This window comes from Lynx canadensis, chromosome A3, assembly GCF_007474595.2.
Source record: "Lynx canadensis isolate LIC74 chromosome A3, mLynCan4.pri.v2, whole genome shotgun sequence".
NCBI classification, from domain to species: Eukaryota; Metazoa; Chordata; class Mammalia; order Carnivora; family Felidae; genus Lynx; species Lynx canadensis.
In genome coordinates, this window is record NC_044305.1 from 89,237,625 (window position 1) to 89,254,532 (window position 16,908).

A 16,908-nucleotide genomic window follows, 5' to 3' on the forward strand; every position below is an offset into this window, starting at 1 on the left:
AGAAGGCCCAAGGAGAAGGGAACTCTTGCACCCGACTTTGTAGATGGGGAGGTAGGGCAAGCTAGTCCTTCCTTTCAGGTAGAAGGTTAGAGAGGGTATAAGTTGGCCGGCCGCTGTCCCACGCCATGGCTGGATCCAGAGTGCCTGACTCTAGACGGGGCACTGGGTGGACAGAGACAACAGACACCAAAACACCAACTGGACACAGATACATCAAAACTATACACACACCCACCGGCTATGATACATAGGTACGTACGAAGACACAGACGCAAAACTGCACAGATGTAAAAAACGCGGACCCAGCGACATCCAGCCATCGAACCAATCGACCTAAACACAGATTAAAGGGATCCCAATTTCCCGATTCGGACTTGCTAGCGAGCAAACCCTAGCAGCCTGGAGACACACTCGCCGGGGGCGGGGCCAGAGAGGGGCGGGGCCCCCCGGGTCGAGGCGAGGTCAAGGGTCAGAAGGCGGAGGCGCGCCCAAGATGGCGGCCTCCATGTGCGACGTGTTCTCCTTCTGCGTGGGCGTGTCGGGTCGGGCTCCGGTCGCCGTGGAAGTCCGATTCGTAAGCAGCGCTAAGGTGAGGCCGAGGCAGACCCGCCAGGGGCACCTACCGTGTCCGGCCTTGGAGAGAGCCCCGCGGGACCCTAGGCCCGGAGCCTAGAAGCTCCTGAGCCGTTCCGACTCTGCGGCTCAGCCCCTCCTCGCGGCCCGGGGGCTCCCCGTCTGTCCCCGCGCGCAGGCTTCCGGGGCGGTCAGGCGGTGAATCGGGGGGTCCCGAAGTCTCCGTAGTCTCCGTGCGCGCCCCCTCCCTACGGGACCCGGTGCGCCCTCCGGCTGCCCTGCTCCTGCTGCTCCAGGCGGGGCCGGGTGGGCGACGGGCCTTTTGGTCCAGGCTGGAGTACTCTGCTGCTGGGCCGTGGGGGTGGTGGGCGGGGACTGGCTGGGCAGAGGGTACTGAGGTATGAAAAAGAGTGGGCCCTCGGGGAACTTTCTGAGTGAGATTTGGGAATGGGGTGGGGAGAGAGGCCAGGACCCTTCACAAAGGCCTTGGGATGCTAAGGAATTTGGACTAGAGCTCGAAGCCCGTGGGAGCATTTGAAGCATTGAAACAGGAAAGCAATATGGTTTTGTGGTTATATTATCGTGTTTTAAAAGTTAATTGTAGAAAAATACTCTAAATGCATGTAAGGAAAGAGAAGATAAAAATCACTCGTAATCCTATACTTGTGCAAATATGTGGGTACTAAAGTCACAATTTTAGGAACCTCTGATGCAGCAGTAAATCAATATCAATAAACCTATTCATACATATTTTTAAGAGCTGAGTAATAGTCTGTTTCAAGGGATTGCCACAGTTCATTCAGCCACCTACTTATTTATGCACTTTTGCGTTGTATTTTATTTTTCATCCCTGAGGGCAAAGGTCCTGGAGCTCAGTTTCTGTGCACACATCCTTTTGTTCTCTTCATCGGAGTATTTTCTTTACTAGTTAACTTTGCCAGTTGATACGTGCAAAATGGTATCACTTTGTTTTAATTTACAAGTCTGTGTTTACTGATGAGGGTGAATAATTTATCATGTATACCAGCAGTGCATATACCTGGTCCCTGCCCAAGATGTCAGCCTTCTAGTCATCTGCCTCCTGCTCTCCCCGCCCCAACCTTCCATTGCCTTCTTTCCTCTCCAGTGCATCTGGAGCATTCCTTTCCTTCTGTGGTAAAGCAGCTCCCCAATATCCTTGGCCTCTTCAGCTGCTCACATCTCTGTCTCCACCTCTGTTCTTGATTGGCTCAGTTTGATGGTATCCCAGTTCCATCACTCCTTGCAGGCAGAGACACTGACCTTTCCCTTCACTAAGTCCCCTATCTCTCAGCCCCTCTCTTCTTTATTTCTTCCTCTGACCTCATCACTTCAGCCACTCTGCTTGCCCAGCTGTCCTGTCCCAGCCTTCTGTCAAACCCCACCTCTGGAAGAATGAGCTGGCTGCTCTCTGTATTCCCACACACAATCTTCTGCTGGAGAAAATCACATGCACACCCAGACATGCTGACAAGGTGGTTTACTCCAGGCTTTTTGCATCTATGTTCATCAAGCGAGATTGGTTTGTGACGTTTTTTTCTTTGTGCTATCTTCCTCAGGTTACTGCATCACAGTTATGCTTGTTTTTTGGTAAAATGGAGAAGCTTTCCATTTTTTCTCTGTTACTAAATAGTTTTTAAATAGCATGAGAGTTACTTATTCTTTGGTTTGAGGGAGCTGGCTCATGAACCATATGGACTAGGGGCCTCACATGGGGGTTGTTTTTGACTATTTTCTGTATTGCTTCTATCGATATTGGCAGGAATGATCTTTCAAAGATTTACCAACTACTCTGCCAGGGACAGAACATGATACTGTCTGACCAAAGACAGAGGATGCCAACCAGAATGCCATACTGGTGTGGGTCAGCCAGATACCAGCACTGCTTCTTTCTCTAGCTTTCCTTCCTTTTGAATTCAGTTCTGGTAATTTGTATTTTTCTAGAAAATTATCCATTTAGTAAAGCTCTTAAAGTTTACTACATGGTCTTAGAGTTTTGCACAATCTTTTTTCTAAAATTTATTTTTCCAATTGGAAATATCTTTGCAAGTTTATGCCCTTTCCACTCAAGGCATAAGCTTTCTCCAAGCCTCTTGGTAATTAATATTTAATGAGAGTGGCTTTCTTGGAACCCTGCCTTATGTTTGGGGGATGAGTGGTTTCATAAAGGAACAGCTCTGATTCTGTTCCCTTTATTTTGATTACCAAATATTTTCTGCATTTGATCCTCCAGAAAGAGAGGGAAAGACATTGATATTTGCCCAATGTTGAGATTTGAGATTGTCAGCGATAATGTGGGTCCATGTTCATACTCCTTTGTCCCATAAAATAAGGCCATGTTTTCATTTTGCCAGATTGGGTCCAGGGCTAAAAAGCATGGAGGTGGGGTTCTAAGAAGACAACCAAGGGTGCATCAACGGCTTTGGCCAGAGGTTTTGTTCCAGCTGTCCCCCTCTGCTCAGGGCTCTCCTGGTCTACACATCCCTGCCTCTCTGACTTTGGGAGGTGCTGCTATCTAGCCACAGTGTCAATGCTAGAAGGAAACCGGGAGCTACCTGAGAGGCCACATGACAGGACATTTTACTGCTATGTCAGATCTTTTTTTTAATTTCTTTCTCTTCTTGTGACAGTTCAGTGCTGGCAGGGGCACCACCCCTCTTCTCTAAGTGAATAGTGGGAACAAGTGCCCGGCAGAGCCAGCAACTGCCAGGGTTCTGAAGCTGTCTCCTGAGTCCCTTTGCACATCTGAGAAATAGCAATTCAGCAGTTGTTTTCTCATCCTTCATGCCTTACATGATGTTTACAGTGCTTTAGACCAGAGTTCCTCAGACTTTAACGTGCATTTGAATCACCTGGGCATCTTGTTAAAATGCACATTCTCATGCAGCAGGTCTAGGGCATGGCCTGAGATTCTGCATTTCTAACAGGTGTCCAAATGATGCCCATGCTGCCCACTTATCATCTCACTTAGAGTAGTAAGGAGCTAAAGCTCATAAGGTACATTCACCTGTGCTATATCATGGCATCCTGGAAACTACCTGGGAGGTATCATTATGATGCTTTTCATATGTGAAACCGTTGCCAAGAAGTGAAGCAACTGGGGTGCCTGGCTGGCTCAGTCAGTGGAGTGTGTGGCTCATGGTCTCGGGGTCATGGGTTTGAGCTCCACGTTGGGTGTAGAGGTTACTTAAATAAATGAACTTAAAAAAGAAAAAGAAAAAGAAGTGAAGCAGTTGGCTCCAAGGTTCACAGCAAGTAGTGTTAGGGTTGGTGCTAGGATTCACCCTTCCTTTCAGCATAACTCTGAGAACTTGGTGAGTTCCCCATCGACCAGGGAAATAGGGCACATTCTCCCCCAGGCGAGGCCTCCCTCTCTCCTGTGGCATAGGAGTCCTTTGCAACCCTGAGCAGCGGTGTCACCGCCAGGATCCTGGAGGGACACATGGGTGACTCGAAGAAAATTGTCCTGTCGTTACTGGCTGCTAGTACAGGAGGCTCCAGCCTGCCGTGAGACTTGGCCCTGCTCTGGCCATTCCAAAAATTCTCCTCTGGCTGACAGTGTGGCTCCCTCCCCATCCCAGGCCCTCTGCTCTGAGCAGGCTGAAAGAGGTGTGACTGAAATTAGGTCAGAGCTACATTTCCAGAGGAGGCAGTTGGTCAGCAGGGGGTGGGGGGGGTGGGGAGGTGACCATGTTCCATGAACCCTCCCAAGGCAGAGGCCTCTCCTGAGAGGGAGGCGTGGCGGGGGGTGATGCTGGGAAGCCCTCTGGGAGCTATGTCCTCTTTCTCTCCTTATGGCCATCCTATTCCTTCTCTCCCTGTTAGGGAAAGGGCCTATTTGCCACACAGCTGATCCGGAAAGGGGAGACCATCTTTGTAGAACAGCCCCTGGTGGCTGCACAGTTTCTCTGGAATGCACTTTATCGCTACCGAGGTGAGCACATCTCGTCCACTCCTCATGGCTGCTGGGCCAGCTGCCTGTATGCATGGAAGAGAGCTACATACATTCCCAATAGCTGATGTCTCTGGGAATTCAGGTGTTGGGAGAAAAGCTCTTCTTGGAGAACCGTGCCTGAGAATCATGCTTGTCTCTAGTCTTAGGCCATTTGGGGCTGGGAGTGAGCGAGGGATGGGCTCTTCCAGCCTGCTTCCTGGGGGAGGACTGTCAGGCAGGCAGAACTCAGTGTGACCTGCAGTATCAGGGACTGGATATCATGTGGAAGGGCTCTGTGCCAAAGGGCAGCTCTCCACCAAGAGGAGGCCACTCGCCCCTTGGTCAAAACAGGCTGAGTTAGGGGTCAGAAGCAAGTAGGATGCCCTTAGCTTTTCCAGACACATGCTTTTTTCACACTTTTCTTAGGCTAGAGACAAACATGAAAGGAGGGTCAGTTGGCTCCAGAATGTGGGGAAAGCTCAGTCTGGGGGTTAGGAGGGGAGCCCTATAGACTAAATCCCAATCTGCTTTTGAATGCATGTGAAATCGTGCACCCATTCTGTTCTTTAACACAGTTGTTCATTCACTTACTTCCCAAACATTTGTTGAGCACCTACCAAGTGTCAGGCACTATCTTTAGCCCTAGGGATGCTTCTGTGAAAAAGACAAAATGTGGCCCCTGCTCTAAAGACACTTACATTGTCACATGGGGCTCTCTCCCTCAGCCTGTGACCACTGCCTTCGGGCACTGGAGAAGGCAGAGGAGAATGCCCAGAGGCTGACTGGGAAACCGGGCCAGGTTCTGCCTCACCCTGAGCTGTGTGCCGTGCGCAAGGACCTCCACCAGCACTGTCCCCACTGCCAGGTGAGCATCCCTGGGGAGTGCACCTGAAAGGGAACTGGTGGGAGAAGCCTTAGCCGAAGTCCTCTTTGGGGAGACAGGAATGACAACAGACCTGCTCGTGGCCCCTGAGAGCCATAATGTAGGGTAAGGCATTCAAAAGGCTGTAACTATTCCAGTTGTGTTCTCCCTGTCCCGGTCCCGCTATCTAGAAAATTGGTTCAGTGGGAACTTGCCCTCTTCCCAGGAGCCTGGCAGGGGCTCTTCCCTCTACTTGAAAGCTCTCTCCTTCCCATAGTTCGACAAGCCTGGGTGCCCCTCTCACATGCCCCCGGGCGGTATGTGCTTTCTCATCTTACGATGTCATTGAGCTACTGCTCAGGGGCTGTTTGTAGGAGTGCAGTCAGAGGAGGTGAGTACCACTAAGGAAGGTCTGTGCCTCACCCCATGGCCAGATCCTAGGGTGTTGACCTCCACCCACTCCACCAGGTGATGTACTGCAGTGCGGAGTGTCGGCTGGCGGCCGCCGAGCAGTACCATCAGGTCCTGTGCCCAGGGCCCTCCCAGGACGACCCCCTGCATCCTCTCAATAAGCTACAGGAGGCCTGGAGGTGGGTAGCATTTCATCTCTTCTTCCCTTTATCCTCCCTCTCGACCTGCCTGCCCGCCTGAGATCAGCAGATGCAGTCATCTTTCTTAAACTGCCATCCCCAGATCTTTCCTCCAGTCTTAGCGTTAAACAGAAGTCACATCACCCAACCCCCTGCCTTCAGTGTGAGCCGCCAGTCCCACTACCCTCAGCATTTTACACACTCCCAGGAAGAGCCCCATTAAGCCCATGGGGCGGTAAAGGCCTGCCCTCATCCTTGCCAATGACATCTCTCTTTGGTTATAAATAGAGTTGATAGGAAGGATTCTCTGTAGTGATCAGACTGGGCTTCCCTGAACACAGCTACTGGGGAGGGGATTTCCAGACCAAATCTTTTTCTTTCTCCCCAGGAGTGTTCACTACCCCCCCGAGACTGCAAGCATCATGTTGATGGCGCGGATGGTGGCCACAGTGAAGCAGGTAAGCCCACCCAGACCTCCCACGGAAGCCCCTTCTGGCCTCATGTGCCCCTTGGCCTCAGTCTCCTCCTCACGTCAAGTCCCTGGCTTGGATGCAGAGTTCCCTCTGCGCTTTCCAAAGGAGAGCTGCTTGCTGTGTAAACTCAGGAGCAGCTAACCATAAATCTGGCAGGAGACTCATCTTTCCTGCAGCCTCTGATCTAGGAGAGGACCTCCCGTGCAGCAACAGTTCACACATTCAATTTACAGGTGCCACTTTCTCAGGATTGCCTCTTATGTAAAGTGAGAGAAGCCACTTCAACCCATTCTGTTAGTATTGGAGCTCCACAACCCCATTCTCCTCTTTTTCCAAGTGTTGTTGAACTGGCCAGCCTGGCCCAGTTGGGGAGATGGTTGGGTGTGGGCAGGATGGGAAGGAAGTCCCCAGGCCAAGGAAGGGTCTACCTAGAATCTCATGTGTGATGGTGTTTCGCTGATGGCAGAGGCTTTAGAATCACAGGCTACTCTCCCGCCTGGGTATGAGGGACAGCAAGGAGGTGGGTGTCCCTGAGTCCGTGCGTGCACACACTTGCACGCCCAGGCATATGTGAATGTGATCCTGAAGTATATTTGTTCCCTGCAGGCTAAGGATAAAGATCGTTGGATCAGGCTCTTTTCCCAGTTCTGTAATAAAACAGCCAATGAGGAGGAGGAGATTGTCCACAAACTCCTGGGGGACAAATTCAAGGTCAGTCTTCCCCCATGATCCCCTCATCCCAATAGCCTTGGATGTTCTATGGCTACCTGAGGGGAGCTCCACATTTGGTCCTTTGCCAGCCACAGAGCCTGGAGCCAAAAATCTATTCAGAGAACCTATCTTCTTGCCACTATTTAACTTTGTGACCTAACAGGGACCGAAAGTTGAGAAGTGGGGTGAACAGGAAGGAGGGGTCGGGTGCCCTGACATGGTAAGGCAGAATCTCATGATAGGATAGTGGCGGGTAAGTCAGTATAATGGAAAGTGGAGGGTCAGGGAGCAGGCGTGAAATAGCATTTTAGCTGCCAATGTGCTGAGTGCCCACTCCCACCCAAAGATTACACATTCTCACTGAGGACAGCAGACTTCCACGCAGGAGCTGCCTGAAGGTGCAGGCAGGGTTTCAAGGGCAGCTGGGGTGGGCCTTCCTGCATTTATTCTGAGGAGAGGGAGGGGGTCGTCAAGCTTGTCTGGAGGCCAGGTCAGGGAGCCTGGAAGGTGGTCGCGAGGACAGTCATCTGAAGCCAGGTTGCCTCAGCCCTCCTGGAAAATAGGAATTTGGGGTTCCCCACTCTGGCTTGGAACAGGCCAACAGACTGCCAAGGTTCTTTGGAAGTAAGAACTCTGTGGCCTTCCTTTTGCCTTCAGGGAAAGTTCATTCTACAGAGCTGGCCCCTTTTCTTTTCCTTACCTGGTCTTCTGGGCCTTGCCTGGGTGCTAGTGGGAAATCCCCAGGATACAGGTCTCTCCCTGCTTCCCCTAAACCAGGGCCAGCTGGAACTTCTGCGGAGACTCTTCACAGAGGCCCTTTATGAGGAGGCGCTCAGCCAGGTGAGCATGGGGAAGGTGGGACCAGTGACCTCCTGGTCATTCCAGCTCTCCAGGAGCAACCGGGTCAGCATCTCCTACTCAGAGAGTTAAGCCAAGACTGACTTGGTGTGAAGTTGGGATGGGATTGACTCACAGAAGACTTCCTGAACAGAGAGTTGTTTCAGGAGGAAAAGCGAGTGGCTGTAATCTGAGCACTCATTTTTCTTTCTCCCCACAGTGGTTCACACCAGATGGATTCCGGTCTCTCTTTGCTCTTGTTGGGACCAATGGCCAAGGAATTGGGACCAGGTTAGGAGAGAATGTTCCAAAGCTATTGCACTTGTCTGTCAGGGCTTGGGCGGGAGATTGACAGAGGAAGGTAGCCACACTTCCTTTCAAGATTAGGGTTTGACTCTGTGGCAGGAGAGCTGGACTGGATGCAGTGGTGGGAGTCAGAAAGACTGAGGTGGTAGTTTGCTCCTGGGAGCCTTGGTCTTTTGGGGAAGATGGGCCCCTGCCCTGGAGAAAGAAATGGGCTTAACCTGTCTGGAGGTGGAGAGCCCTGGGAGCTGGGCCTCCTTCTCTCCAACCATGGATGCCTGGGACCCCCAGCTCCCTGAGCCAGTGGGTCCATGCCTGTGACGCTCTGGAGTTGAAGCCTCAGGACCGAGAGCAGCTGGACGCCTTCATTGACCAGCTGTACAAGGACATCGAGGCAGGTTGGTGAGATGGAGCCTTGGTCTCACCCAACCTTGAATGACCCCCTAGCCAGACACACAGTCTTTCCCCGAGGGGGTTCTGAGCTAATGGTTGGGGAAGGTAATCCCTATGTGCCTATAGGAAGCTTCACATCTATCCACAGGACAAATAAGATAAGACATGACCCTGAGGTCCATATAGAGTCTGGATGCTGGGGGAGGGGGGTGCTGGACAAGTAAGGTGATGTCATTTATAGAAAAGCAAGGTTTATGCCTCCTGGAAGCAAGTTTAGATGAAATGGTAGTGACTGGGTGGCAAGACAGTGGAACCATTGCCTATCCTTGTAAGTCTAGTTTTCTTTTTCCACCTGTAAAATGGATAGAATAACATCTACAATGTTACTGTCTTACAGCAACTGGAGAGTTTCTTAACTGTGAAGGATCTGGCCTCTTTGTGCTTCAGAGCTGCTGTGAGTCCTGGCATTGAGGAGGGGTACATCTCTCTCAGCCCCTTTTAGGCTGGTGGGGAGGAGTCTGGGAGCAGGATTAGGTCTGGGCTTCCTTGGGGGTTCTCCTGGGACTTTTTGTTGCATCAGTTTTTCATTCATTCATTCATTCATTCATTCATTCATTGGATTGCTTGTGCCTTAATATATGTTTATATATAAAACCTTCCAGTGGGCCAGGCCCTGTGCTAAGGCAGGACACAGAGCTCTGTTCCTTGCAAAGAGAAGCATTGGCCTTGCACAACCACTGCCCTCAGGCTCCTGGGAGGAGGGAGTTTAGGCTAGAAGGCTGGTCTCATCAGCACCTAACAGGGAGGAGCAGAGCCAATCACGCAACTGTCTTTTCCAGATCTCAGCCTCCCCCCTCTGGTTTCCTCATTGTCAGCCCTCCCAAGATCTGGGGCATGCTACCCCTCCCAAACTAGGCTCGCAGGGGGACTGGCTCAGCTGTTACCAGACATCCAGTTGCCAACTGAGTTAAGTGTCTGGCATGGGGTCCCTTTCACGGCCCTGTCCTTCCCTTTGTGGGACACTAGGAACACAATTGAGAACAAGTTGCCCAGTGCTGAGGACAGCAAGGGCAGTGATGGCAGGTGGGAGGGGGTGGCAAGAGGAAGTACATTTGTGCCTGTGCTCTGTGGTCTTTAGGAAAGAGCACTGGACGGAGGGAGTCAGGAAATTTGGGTTCCAGGACCTATGTAGCCCTAGCAGGGATCAGAAAACAAGGAAGGATGGGACCCAGTTCTTTGCAAGTTGAGGCTGTTATTTTTATTAGTCAGCAGTCCTTATTTCTTGCCTCTTGTGACCCAGGTAACCACAGCTGTGTCCCCAATGCAGAGACCTCCTTCCCAGAAAACAACTTCCTTTTGCATGTCACGGCCTTGGAGGATATCGAGCCAGGAGAGGTGAGAGGGCTAGGAGCTGTGGGGGGTGGGCCTTGCAAGTTCTCTCCAGGGATTGGAAGCAACAGTGGCTAGAGCCCCAAGTTCAGGCTGTTCAGCTGATCCCCACATGACCCAGGGCAGGAGTCTTTTTACCCATGGTTATGCTCAAACCCACAGTACCCCCAATTCTTCAAAAAAATAACCAGAAAACTTCAGAGCAGTGATTCAGAGACAAGTGCATGCCCAGGTTCTTGTCCCCAGCCACCTTTTGATCAACAAATCCACAGCTTCCAAGAAAACAAGAGATGGCTCTTCGTAGCGTGGGCTATGGGTGCACGTGTGGGTTTGGGGTTTGGAGTCCTGGCTGTTAGCACAGTGCACAGAGCCTGGTTGAATCTTCTTCCAGAGCTAGTAGCACCATGTCAAGATAACCTCTGACAATGGCCACAGACCTTAGCCATTGGCTGCCTATAGTCGTGGCCTGAGGCTAACCACTGTCCCCTCTCTGTCTCAGACACAGGCTGTTTGAGCCTCTTGGTGGCCTTCTGAGAGCACAGGGAAATGAATGAGGGCCTAGCTCCTGGGAGATGGGACAGTGGTTGGGGAGGCCCTGATCCCATCTAAGAGACAGCACAGACTGTCAGACTCCACCTCTTCTCTGCCCTCCAGGAAATCTGTATCAGCTACTTAGACTGCTGTCAGCGGGAGCGCAGCCGCCACAGCCGCCACAAGATCCTCAGGTGCCAGCTGGGATGTGGTGGGTGGCTGGGCTCTGGGAGGCTCCATCCTGGTTACTGCCTGACTTCACCCTCACCACCACCCCCCATCTCCTGCAGGGAGAACTATCTGTTTGTCTGTTCCTGCCCCAAATGCCTGGCAGAGGCCGATGAACCCAACGTGACCTCGGAGGAGGAGGAGGATGAAGAGGAGGAAGGAGAGCCAGAGGATGCAGAGCTGGGGGATGAGATGACCGATGTGTGATGTCACCCTGCCTGGAAGGGGCCTGCCCCAGACCCTGCAGGAAAAGGGGGACTTCCCCCAGAGAGGAGGCTTGGAAGGAACTCCCCCACTCCCGTTGCCTGCTTCCCCCCCTCCATTCCAGCTCTGTTTCTGCCAGAGAGTAGTACAGAAGCTGGACCTTAGGCACGCCACCCCCCACTAGACCTCACGCCCTGGACACTGCTGCTGAGTGGCTCAGGCTCTGCGTGGTCACTGAGCCTCTCAGTGCTGCCCCCTCAAAACACACACACACTGAGGTATCCACTCCAGTCGGCGAGCAACTCCAACAGAGGTCAGAAACAGTGTTTCTTCCACTTGGCCCCATGGCCATGCTTCCCTGTCCACCCGAGGCTTCACCGCTTTCTACCTACTACAGACGGGGGTAACGAGAGATCGGCCTGACGGCACTGAAGAAAAAAGGGGAGGGGTGAGATGCCTTCACCTTCTTCCCCACTCCCACCTTTGTGGCTGCTAAGGCAACTGCCTCCTGCTGGCACAGCTAGGAGAGGCAGGAAGGAGCAACTGGGCCTCCAGAGCACCTTCCCTAAGGCTCTGTGCTGGGGACACTGAACCAGGGGGATACCTTCCTCTCCCCACCCCCACTATTTGGACATCCAGGGGAGTGGAGAGTATAACCCCTTCCCCAGATTCCAGAATCTCTGTACCTTGTGCCTTGCCTCTCAGGCCCTGGCACAGTAGCTGGCCACGTGGGGTGTGTAAGAGGCCTCTGCCTCTCTCAAGAGGGGCATGTGGGGAGATGACTCCTTCCTCACACTCCTTTCCCACTGAGGACTCTAGCAGCATGGCTGAGACTGAGTGATGACAGGCCTGTGCTCCTTAATTTCAGATGCTCAAGAGGCTTCCCTGGGATCAGTTTAACATGGGTCAGTGAGGAGCTCTCCCGGCCTCAATCTCCATCGTTAGGGTCTCCACAGAAGAACACTGAAGTCTTCCAGAAACCTAGAGGAGCTAGGCTAGATATTCTGAGATAAGCCCTGTCTGTGTCACCTGCCCCTCCACCCCCAGATTAGTACTACCCCTCACTCTTGGGTTGGATGCTGTGGGAACTATAGCCTATCACTTGCGATTTCTTTGCCTACTTTCCCTGGGCGGGGGCTGCCACAACCCCCTGCTGAGGGATCTCTGAGAGGGCAGGTGCCCACCCCATAGGCTCTATCCTAGATCATGAGCCAGGTGGAGCTCACCTGTCTGGCCTATTGGGTTCTTCACAGCAGCCAGCACCCCTCATGCCCCCGCCTGCCCACTGTTCTCAATAAAGTGTGAGTGGTGACAGGCCTCTGCAGGAATCCTTTGTGTAGAATGACTTGACAAGCTGTCTGAGGCATGCAGCAATCACATAGGTGGCACAGGGGCACATAGTTTTAGACCAGGCAATGGCAGGAGATGGGAGCTGCAGCCCCCCAGCAGGCTCCTCCCTGGTCACATCTACAATGCTGTGCAAAGGTTTCTAAATGCCAAGAGCAAGGACCTCCTCTGAAGTCCAGCGTGGATCCCCAGGACCAGGCTATCAGAGGAGTCTTCTCAGGGAACTGAACTACAGCTTCCTGAGTTCTTGAGCAGGAGGTAGAGTGTGCTGGGATCCAAGAACCAGCAGCCTAAGCACTGGTTCTAAAGGACCTTGAGCAAGTCATTTACCCTCTGTGGGCCTCAGTTTCCTCCCTTCAAAGCAGGGGCATGGGACCAGATGAGAGAGCGAAGGCCCCTCCCACCCCTGTATGCTCTTATTCTAGGACACAGTTGCAACCCTGATGAGAGGCTTTATTGCTAAAAAGTCAGTGAGGGTTTATTAATTCCTCAAACACCACTCCAGCAGCTGCTGTGAAGTACACTGAAGAGACCCTGGGAAGGGGAGGCGAGAACCAGGTGGGATGTGACAGGTCACAGATGGCTCTCAGGCCACCTGCCCTTAGCCCCTGTGTTCCAGATTCTAGTCCAGAAGCTCTGGGGCCTGGCTCTTGTCTATTCCCATAGCATGAGACATTTGGGGACCCCGAGGAAGGGAAGGCCAGTGGCACAGCTTTTCTTAGCATAGCCAAGGCCAAAGCCTTTTTCCCCTACCCGGCTCCACCTGTCCTCAAATGCTATCCCCAAATCCCAAATAGCAGAATTCCTGGATTTCCCCTTCCCAGCCCAGAGTTGTTTATGGCTGGTGTGTGGGACCAACTCTTCTACCAGAAGGTCCAGGGCGGTTGCAGCAGCTCAAAGGTGGGGATGCTGGTGACATTGACTGGGATGGAAATGATGGCCCATGGCAGCCCATGCTGTTCCAGGGAACGGCGGATCATGTAGCTGGGAGGGCATGAAGAAAGGTGGCGATGGTCACTTTCTCAGCACCCCATCATGCCCCATTGTCCCCATCACTCTGGGAGTTCCAGAGCCCAAGGACTTGGCCCTTCAACTGGGGCCCTCCAACATTTTTGGCCCAAGGACTCGGCCCTCCAACAGAGGCTTGTGGGAAGGGACTGGTGATTGCCCTTGACCTCCCCAAGTCATGGCACCCAGCCTGGTGCTGATACAGCCAGAGACAAGGAGCCCTCACCCATCTCGGCCGAGCAGGAAGAGGGCAGGGATGTCAGCTGTGCGCTGGGTACTGTCCTGGATCATCTCCACGTAGAAGCTGTCATTATCAACCGCGTTGTCAGAGATGATCACTGCCCGCCCGCCGTGCTCCTGCACCACCCGTGTCTTGGAGAGGAAGGAGCAGCCCCTGGAAGAGGTGGTGATGAGACCAAAGGAAAGGCAGGGTCCTAGCTACCCCTCCTCCAGACTGTCACACCAGAAGGATGAGAGAAGGACCGTGGAGAATTTTTTGTAAAGGCTCATACGTAAATGGCCAAAAGGCATGGGTAATCTTAAGACATCTCTTAAAGACCATTAAAAACATGAATTATTTAAGAACCGCTACTTCAAAGCACCACTCCCAACACTGATCTCAGAATCTAACCTACACCTGCCCTCCTCTTGTGCCTGTGTCTGTCCGCTCCTTACCCTCTCTCCACCAGAGCGATCTGGTCCTGGATGAAGAAACCGTTGCTGAGTTCTCCACAGGCCTCTGAAGGTTCCGCAGGGACAAGATGAATCTGCTCATACCTTGTGTGCTGAAAGACATTTAGGTCAGAGCGTGAGGAGACATACCTGTTGTAGGACCAGGCTGACCATCCCATTCTACCGGTTCCTCACAAAGTTGAAGGAAACATAGAGTGGTTTCTGTGTGCTGGGCACTAGAGTATTTTTACTAAATTCTCACAAAGGCTTATCTAGTTGTCCTACTCCACGGTGCCTTTTCATGAGATATGTAGGGGAGTTGGTAGGATCCAGAAAGGGGAAGTAATTTGCCGTAAGCCACATAGTGCAGAGACAGCTAGCGGAGCCCTTGGTTTTTTATGATTTCATGTCCCCAGAGAAGACAGCTTCTCCCTGTCTGGTGCCCAAGTCTGTATTACACCCCGGGGAATAGCTAGCTGGAAGCCCTTCCCTCCTGCACAGCAGCCCCTGGAGGGCAGGCCTGGATTGTGCACCCTTCCCTGTCCTAGCAGTCAGGTATTGGTTGAAGGGATGAGACGGTCACCTTGACTTAGTGGGGTGGAGACAGGAGCAGAGACAAAAGGGTCTCCCTGAACTTACAAAGATACCACCAAAGTCCTTGGCAGGTGTGGCCGTGAAGATGTATCGAATGTCTCCAGGACTCAGCACTTGGAAGTACAAATAATCATGGATGCGTAAGCCTGAAAGATAGAGTACAGGTAAGAAACTTCCAGGGAACAAGCTGGTTCAGGTTCAGGTCATGGACCACTTGTGTACAACTGGGCTGGCTATAATCTGGGCTCAGGGACCCAGCTTCAGCCAAGTGAGTCCTCCAGGTGGGTGAGATAGATGATCTCTGTCCTGGGGAGGATAGAACTGATGCAGATAGTGTTAGTAACCCCAGAGATAACAGCTGCTGCTGCTGCACTGATGAGCCAGGAAGAGTGAGAGCTCTTGTGTTCCGAGGATCCATCCCTCTTTGTTCTGAAGTGGACCTGAGAGTTTCAAGGTGGCGATGTGGTAGCCTAGGTATAAAACAATTTGTACTAAAACTTAAAAGTTGACTCTGGTTCCATTGCCATCCTCTTAGTCCAGCCACTATCATTTCTTGTCCTGACTGGTCCAGCTTCTTAATTGGTTTATCTGCCTCCATTCTTGCTCTCTACCATCCATTCCCCAAACAACAGCCAGGGGTCTTCTTGAAATATTTTAAAGCAAATATGATCAAGTCACCACTCTTATGGCTTCAGTACCCTTCAACGACTACCCTTTGCAGGGTCCTGTTCCATCTGCCCTTGGCTACTACTACAACCTTATCTACTCCTTTCTGGCCTCCTTTCAATTTCTTCACCTCTGCATCTCCTTGCAACTGTTCCCTCTATCTGGAGCCTTCCTACCCTTGCCCCCAACCCAGCTCTACCTCTTCACCTGGCTCACTTCTGCTCTTTGGTTAGGTCATAGCTTAAATGTCACTTTCTAGAGAAACCCCTCTGCCCTATCACTGCCCTTTCCCTATGCCCATTCAAAATGTACTTTTTCTCCATTGACACTTTCAACATAATTTGTAATTATACACTATTCAGAATTGTTTAATGTCTGTCTCTTCCACTAAGGCAAAACCCACAGTTTTGTAGCTTAGTTCAATGCTGTATCCACATTATGTAACAGTGGCTAGGATATGTGGGTGCTCAATAAAGGTTGTTGAAGGAGTGAACAACTATTTTCAGCTCAGTCGCACTGAGGGAGAGAATTTCCAGAACAACCAGATTTTTCTGGGGTGTGGGATCCTCTCTACAGCACTAAAGTTTGATGTTTTGCCTGGACTTGAATCCTTGGTTGCCTTAGCCCAGAGAGAGAGAGGAATGTGGAAGTGTGGAAGCTGGTCAAATAGTCAACAAACTATGAAGCCACTACTGTGTGTCAGGGGGTTAGGACTGATTGTGGCTTTAGCTGTCCTCTACTGCCCAAATCACAGAGACCAGATAGAGTTCCATTGGCTTGGCATTGGGCTTTACAGCCTTTCATCCTGAGAGTGAGGACTTCCCATGAGACACAGATATATTTCCAATGAGCCGCCTTTAACACTAAACCCCTCCTCCTTACCACACACATCTTGCCTGGCCTTTGCATCTGCTGATCTGTGTAAATCAAGTGTGGTATACGTATGTGCTCACGTATGTGTATGGGTGTATATACTTATGTGCTCCTTTAGGTGCAAACAGGTTGTGTGTGTACGTGTGTGCTTGTACGTGGGGGCCCACGTGTAAGAATGTGTGTTCCTGTATATGTATGTGAGGGCTCACATACTATCTCCAGCTTGGAATATCTCTAACTGTCCCTTGTTCCTTCTCCTGGTCGCCCCTTCAGCCATCTGGGCCGGCACTACTGGGGGCGTGGAGAGGAGTCTTGCTTCGACGTGGGGAGCTGAGGACTCAGAGCCCAGCCTCAGGCCGCGCCCTGCTCACGTCCCTGGGGGCCAGCACCCACCACTCCAGTCGCCCGTCCCTAGATCTGCCCTGCCTCGAACTCGCGGGGTCCCAAGGTGACCCGTGACTCCCGGCCCGAGACGCGAGCAAGCTAGACGGCCAGCCCCGCCCCGCAGCCCCGCCCGTTCCGCTCACCGTGGGCCGCGACGTATGCGGGGAGCCAGAGCACGAGACAACACCAGCCCGCGGCGCCGGGGACCATCTCCAGGGCCCGGCCCGGCGCCGCGCTTCTTCCAGCCGCCCCACCGTGCTAGCTCGCTGGACTTCAGCCTGACAGCTGCTCCGGCCTCCCGCCCCCAGACCCGCTCTT

At 52.3% G+C, this 16,908-nt stretch overlaps 2 protein-coding genes across 2 annotated transcripts; one reads left to right on the top strand and one right to left on the bottom strand.

Annotated features, from left to right (window-relative positions):
- The first annotated feature begins 477 nt into the window (after positions 1-477).
- On the top strand, positions 478-12,362 carry SMYD5 (SMYD family member 5). Its single transcript, XM_030310851.2, has 13 exons — positions 478-589; positions 4,417-4,525; positions 5,251-5,390; positions 5,856-5,977; positions 6,366-6,435; positions 7,057-7,161; positions 7,939-8,001; positions 8,219-8,289; positions 8,593-8,699; positions 9,092-9,148; positions 9,995-10,089; positions 10,738-10,808; positions 10,905-12,362. Exons 1-13 carry the CDS (start codon positions 494-496, stop codon positions 11,047-11,049), a joined length of 1,251 nt encoding a protein of 416 aa, XP_030166711.1. The 5' UTR covers positions 478-493; the 3' UTR covers positions 11,050-12,362.
- A 463-nt stretch (positions 12,363-12,825) lies between these two features.
- On the bottom strand, positions 12,826-16,853 carry PRADC1 (protease associated domain containing 1). Its single transcript, XM_030310852.1, has 5 exons — positions 16,734-16,853; positions 14,713-14,813; positions 14,077-14,186; positions 13,628-13,795; positions 12,826-13,377 (listed from the first exon to the last, which is right to left on the bottom strand). Exons 1-5 carry the CDS (start codon positions 16,798-16,800, stop codon positions 13,257-13,259), a joined length of 567 nt encoding a protein of 188 aa, XP_030166712.1. The 5' UTR covers positions 16,801-16,853; the 3' UTR covers positions 12,826-13,256.
- Between the last annotated feature and the right edge of the window lie 55 nt (positions 16,854-16,908).

What these genes read in the sequence shown, in the direction of transcription:
- PRADC1 (XM_030310852.1), bottom strand. Translation starts at nt 16,800, where the DNA reads ATGGTCCCCGGCGCCGCGGGCTGGTGTTGTCTCGTGCTCTGGCTCCCC. An exon ending in ATCGCTCTGGTGGAGAGAGG is followed by an intron (nt 13,796 to 14,076) that starts GTAAGGAGCGGA and finishes CACCTCTTCCAG; the next exon opens with GGGCTGCTCCTTCCTCTCCA. An exon ending in TTCCTGCTCGGCCGAGATGG is followed by an intron (nt 13,378 to 13,627) that starts GTGAGGGCTCCT and finishes ATGCCCTCCCAG; the next exon opens with CTACATGATCCGCCGTTCCC.
- SMYD5 (XM_030310851.2), top strand. Translation starts at nt 494, where the DNA reads ATGGCGGCCTCCATGTGCGACGTGTTCTCCTTCTGCGTGGGCGTGTCG. An exon ending in TCCTGGGGGACAAATTCAAG is followed by an intron (nt 7,162 to 7,938) that starts GTCAGTCTTCCC and finishes CCCCTAAACCAG; the next exon opens with GGCCAGCTGGAACTTCTGCG. An exon ending in GTACAAGGACATCGAGGCAG is followed by an intron (nt 8,700 to 9,091) that starts GTTGGTGAGATG and finishes ACTGTCTTACAG; the next exon opens with CAACTGGAGAGTTTCTTAAC.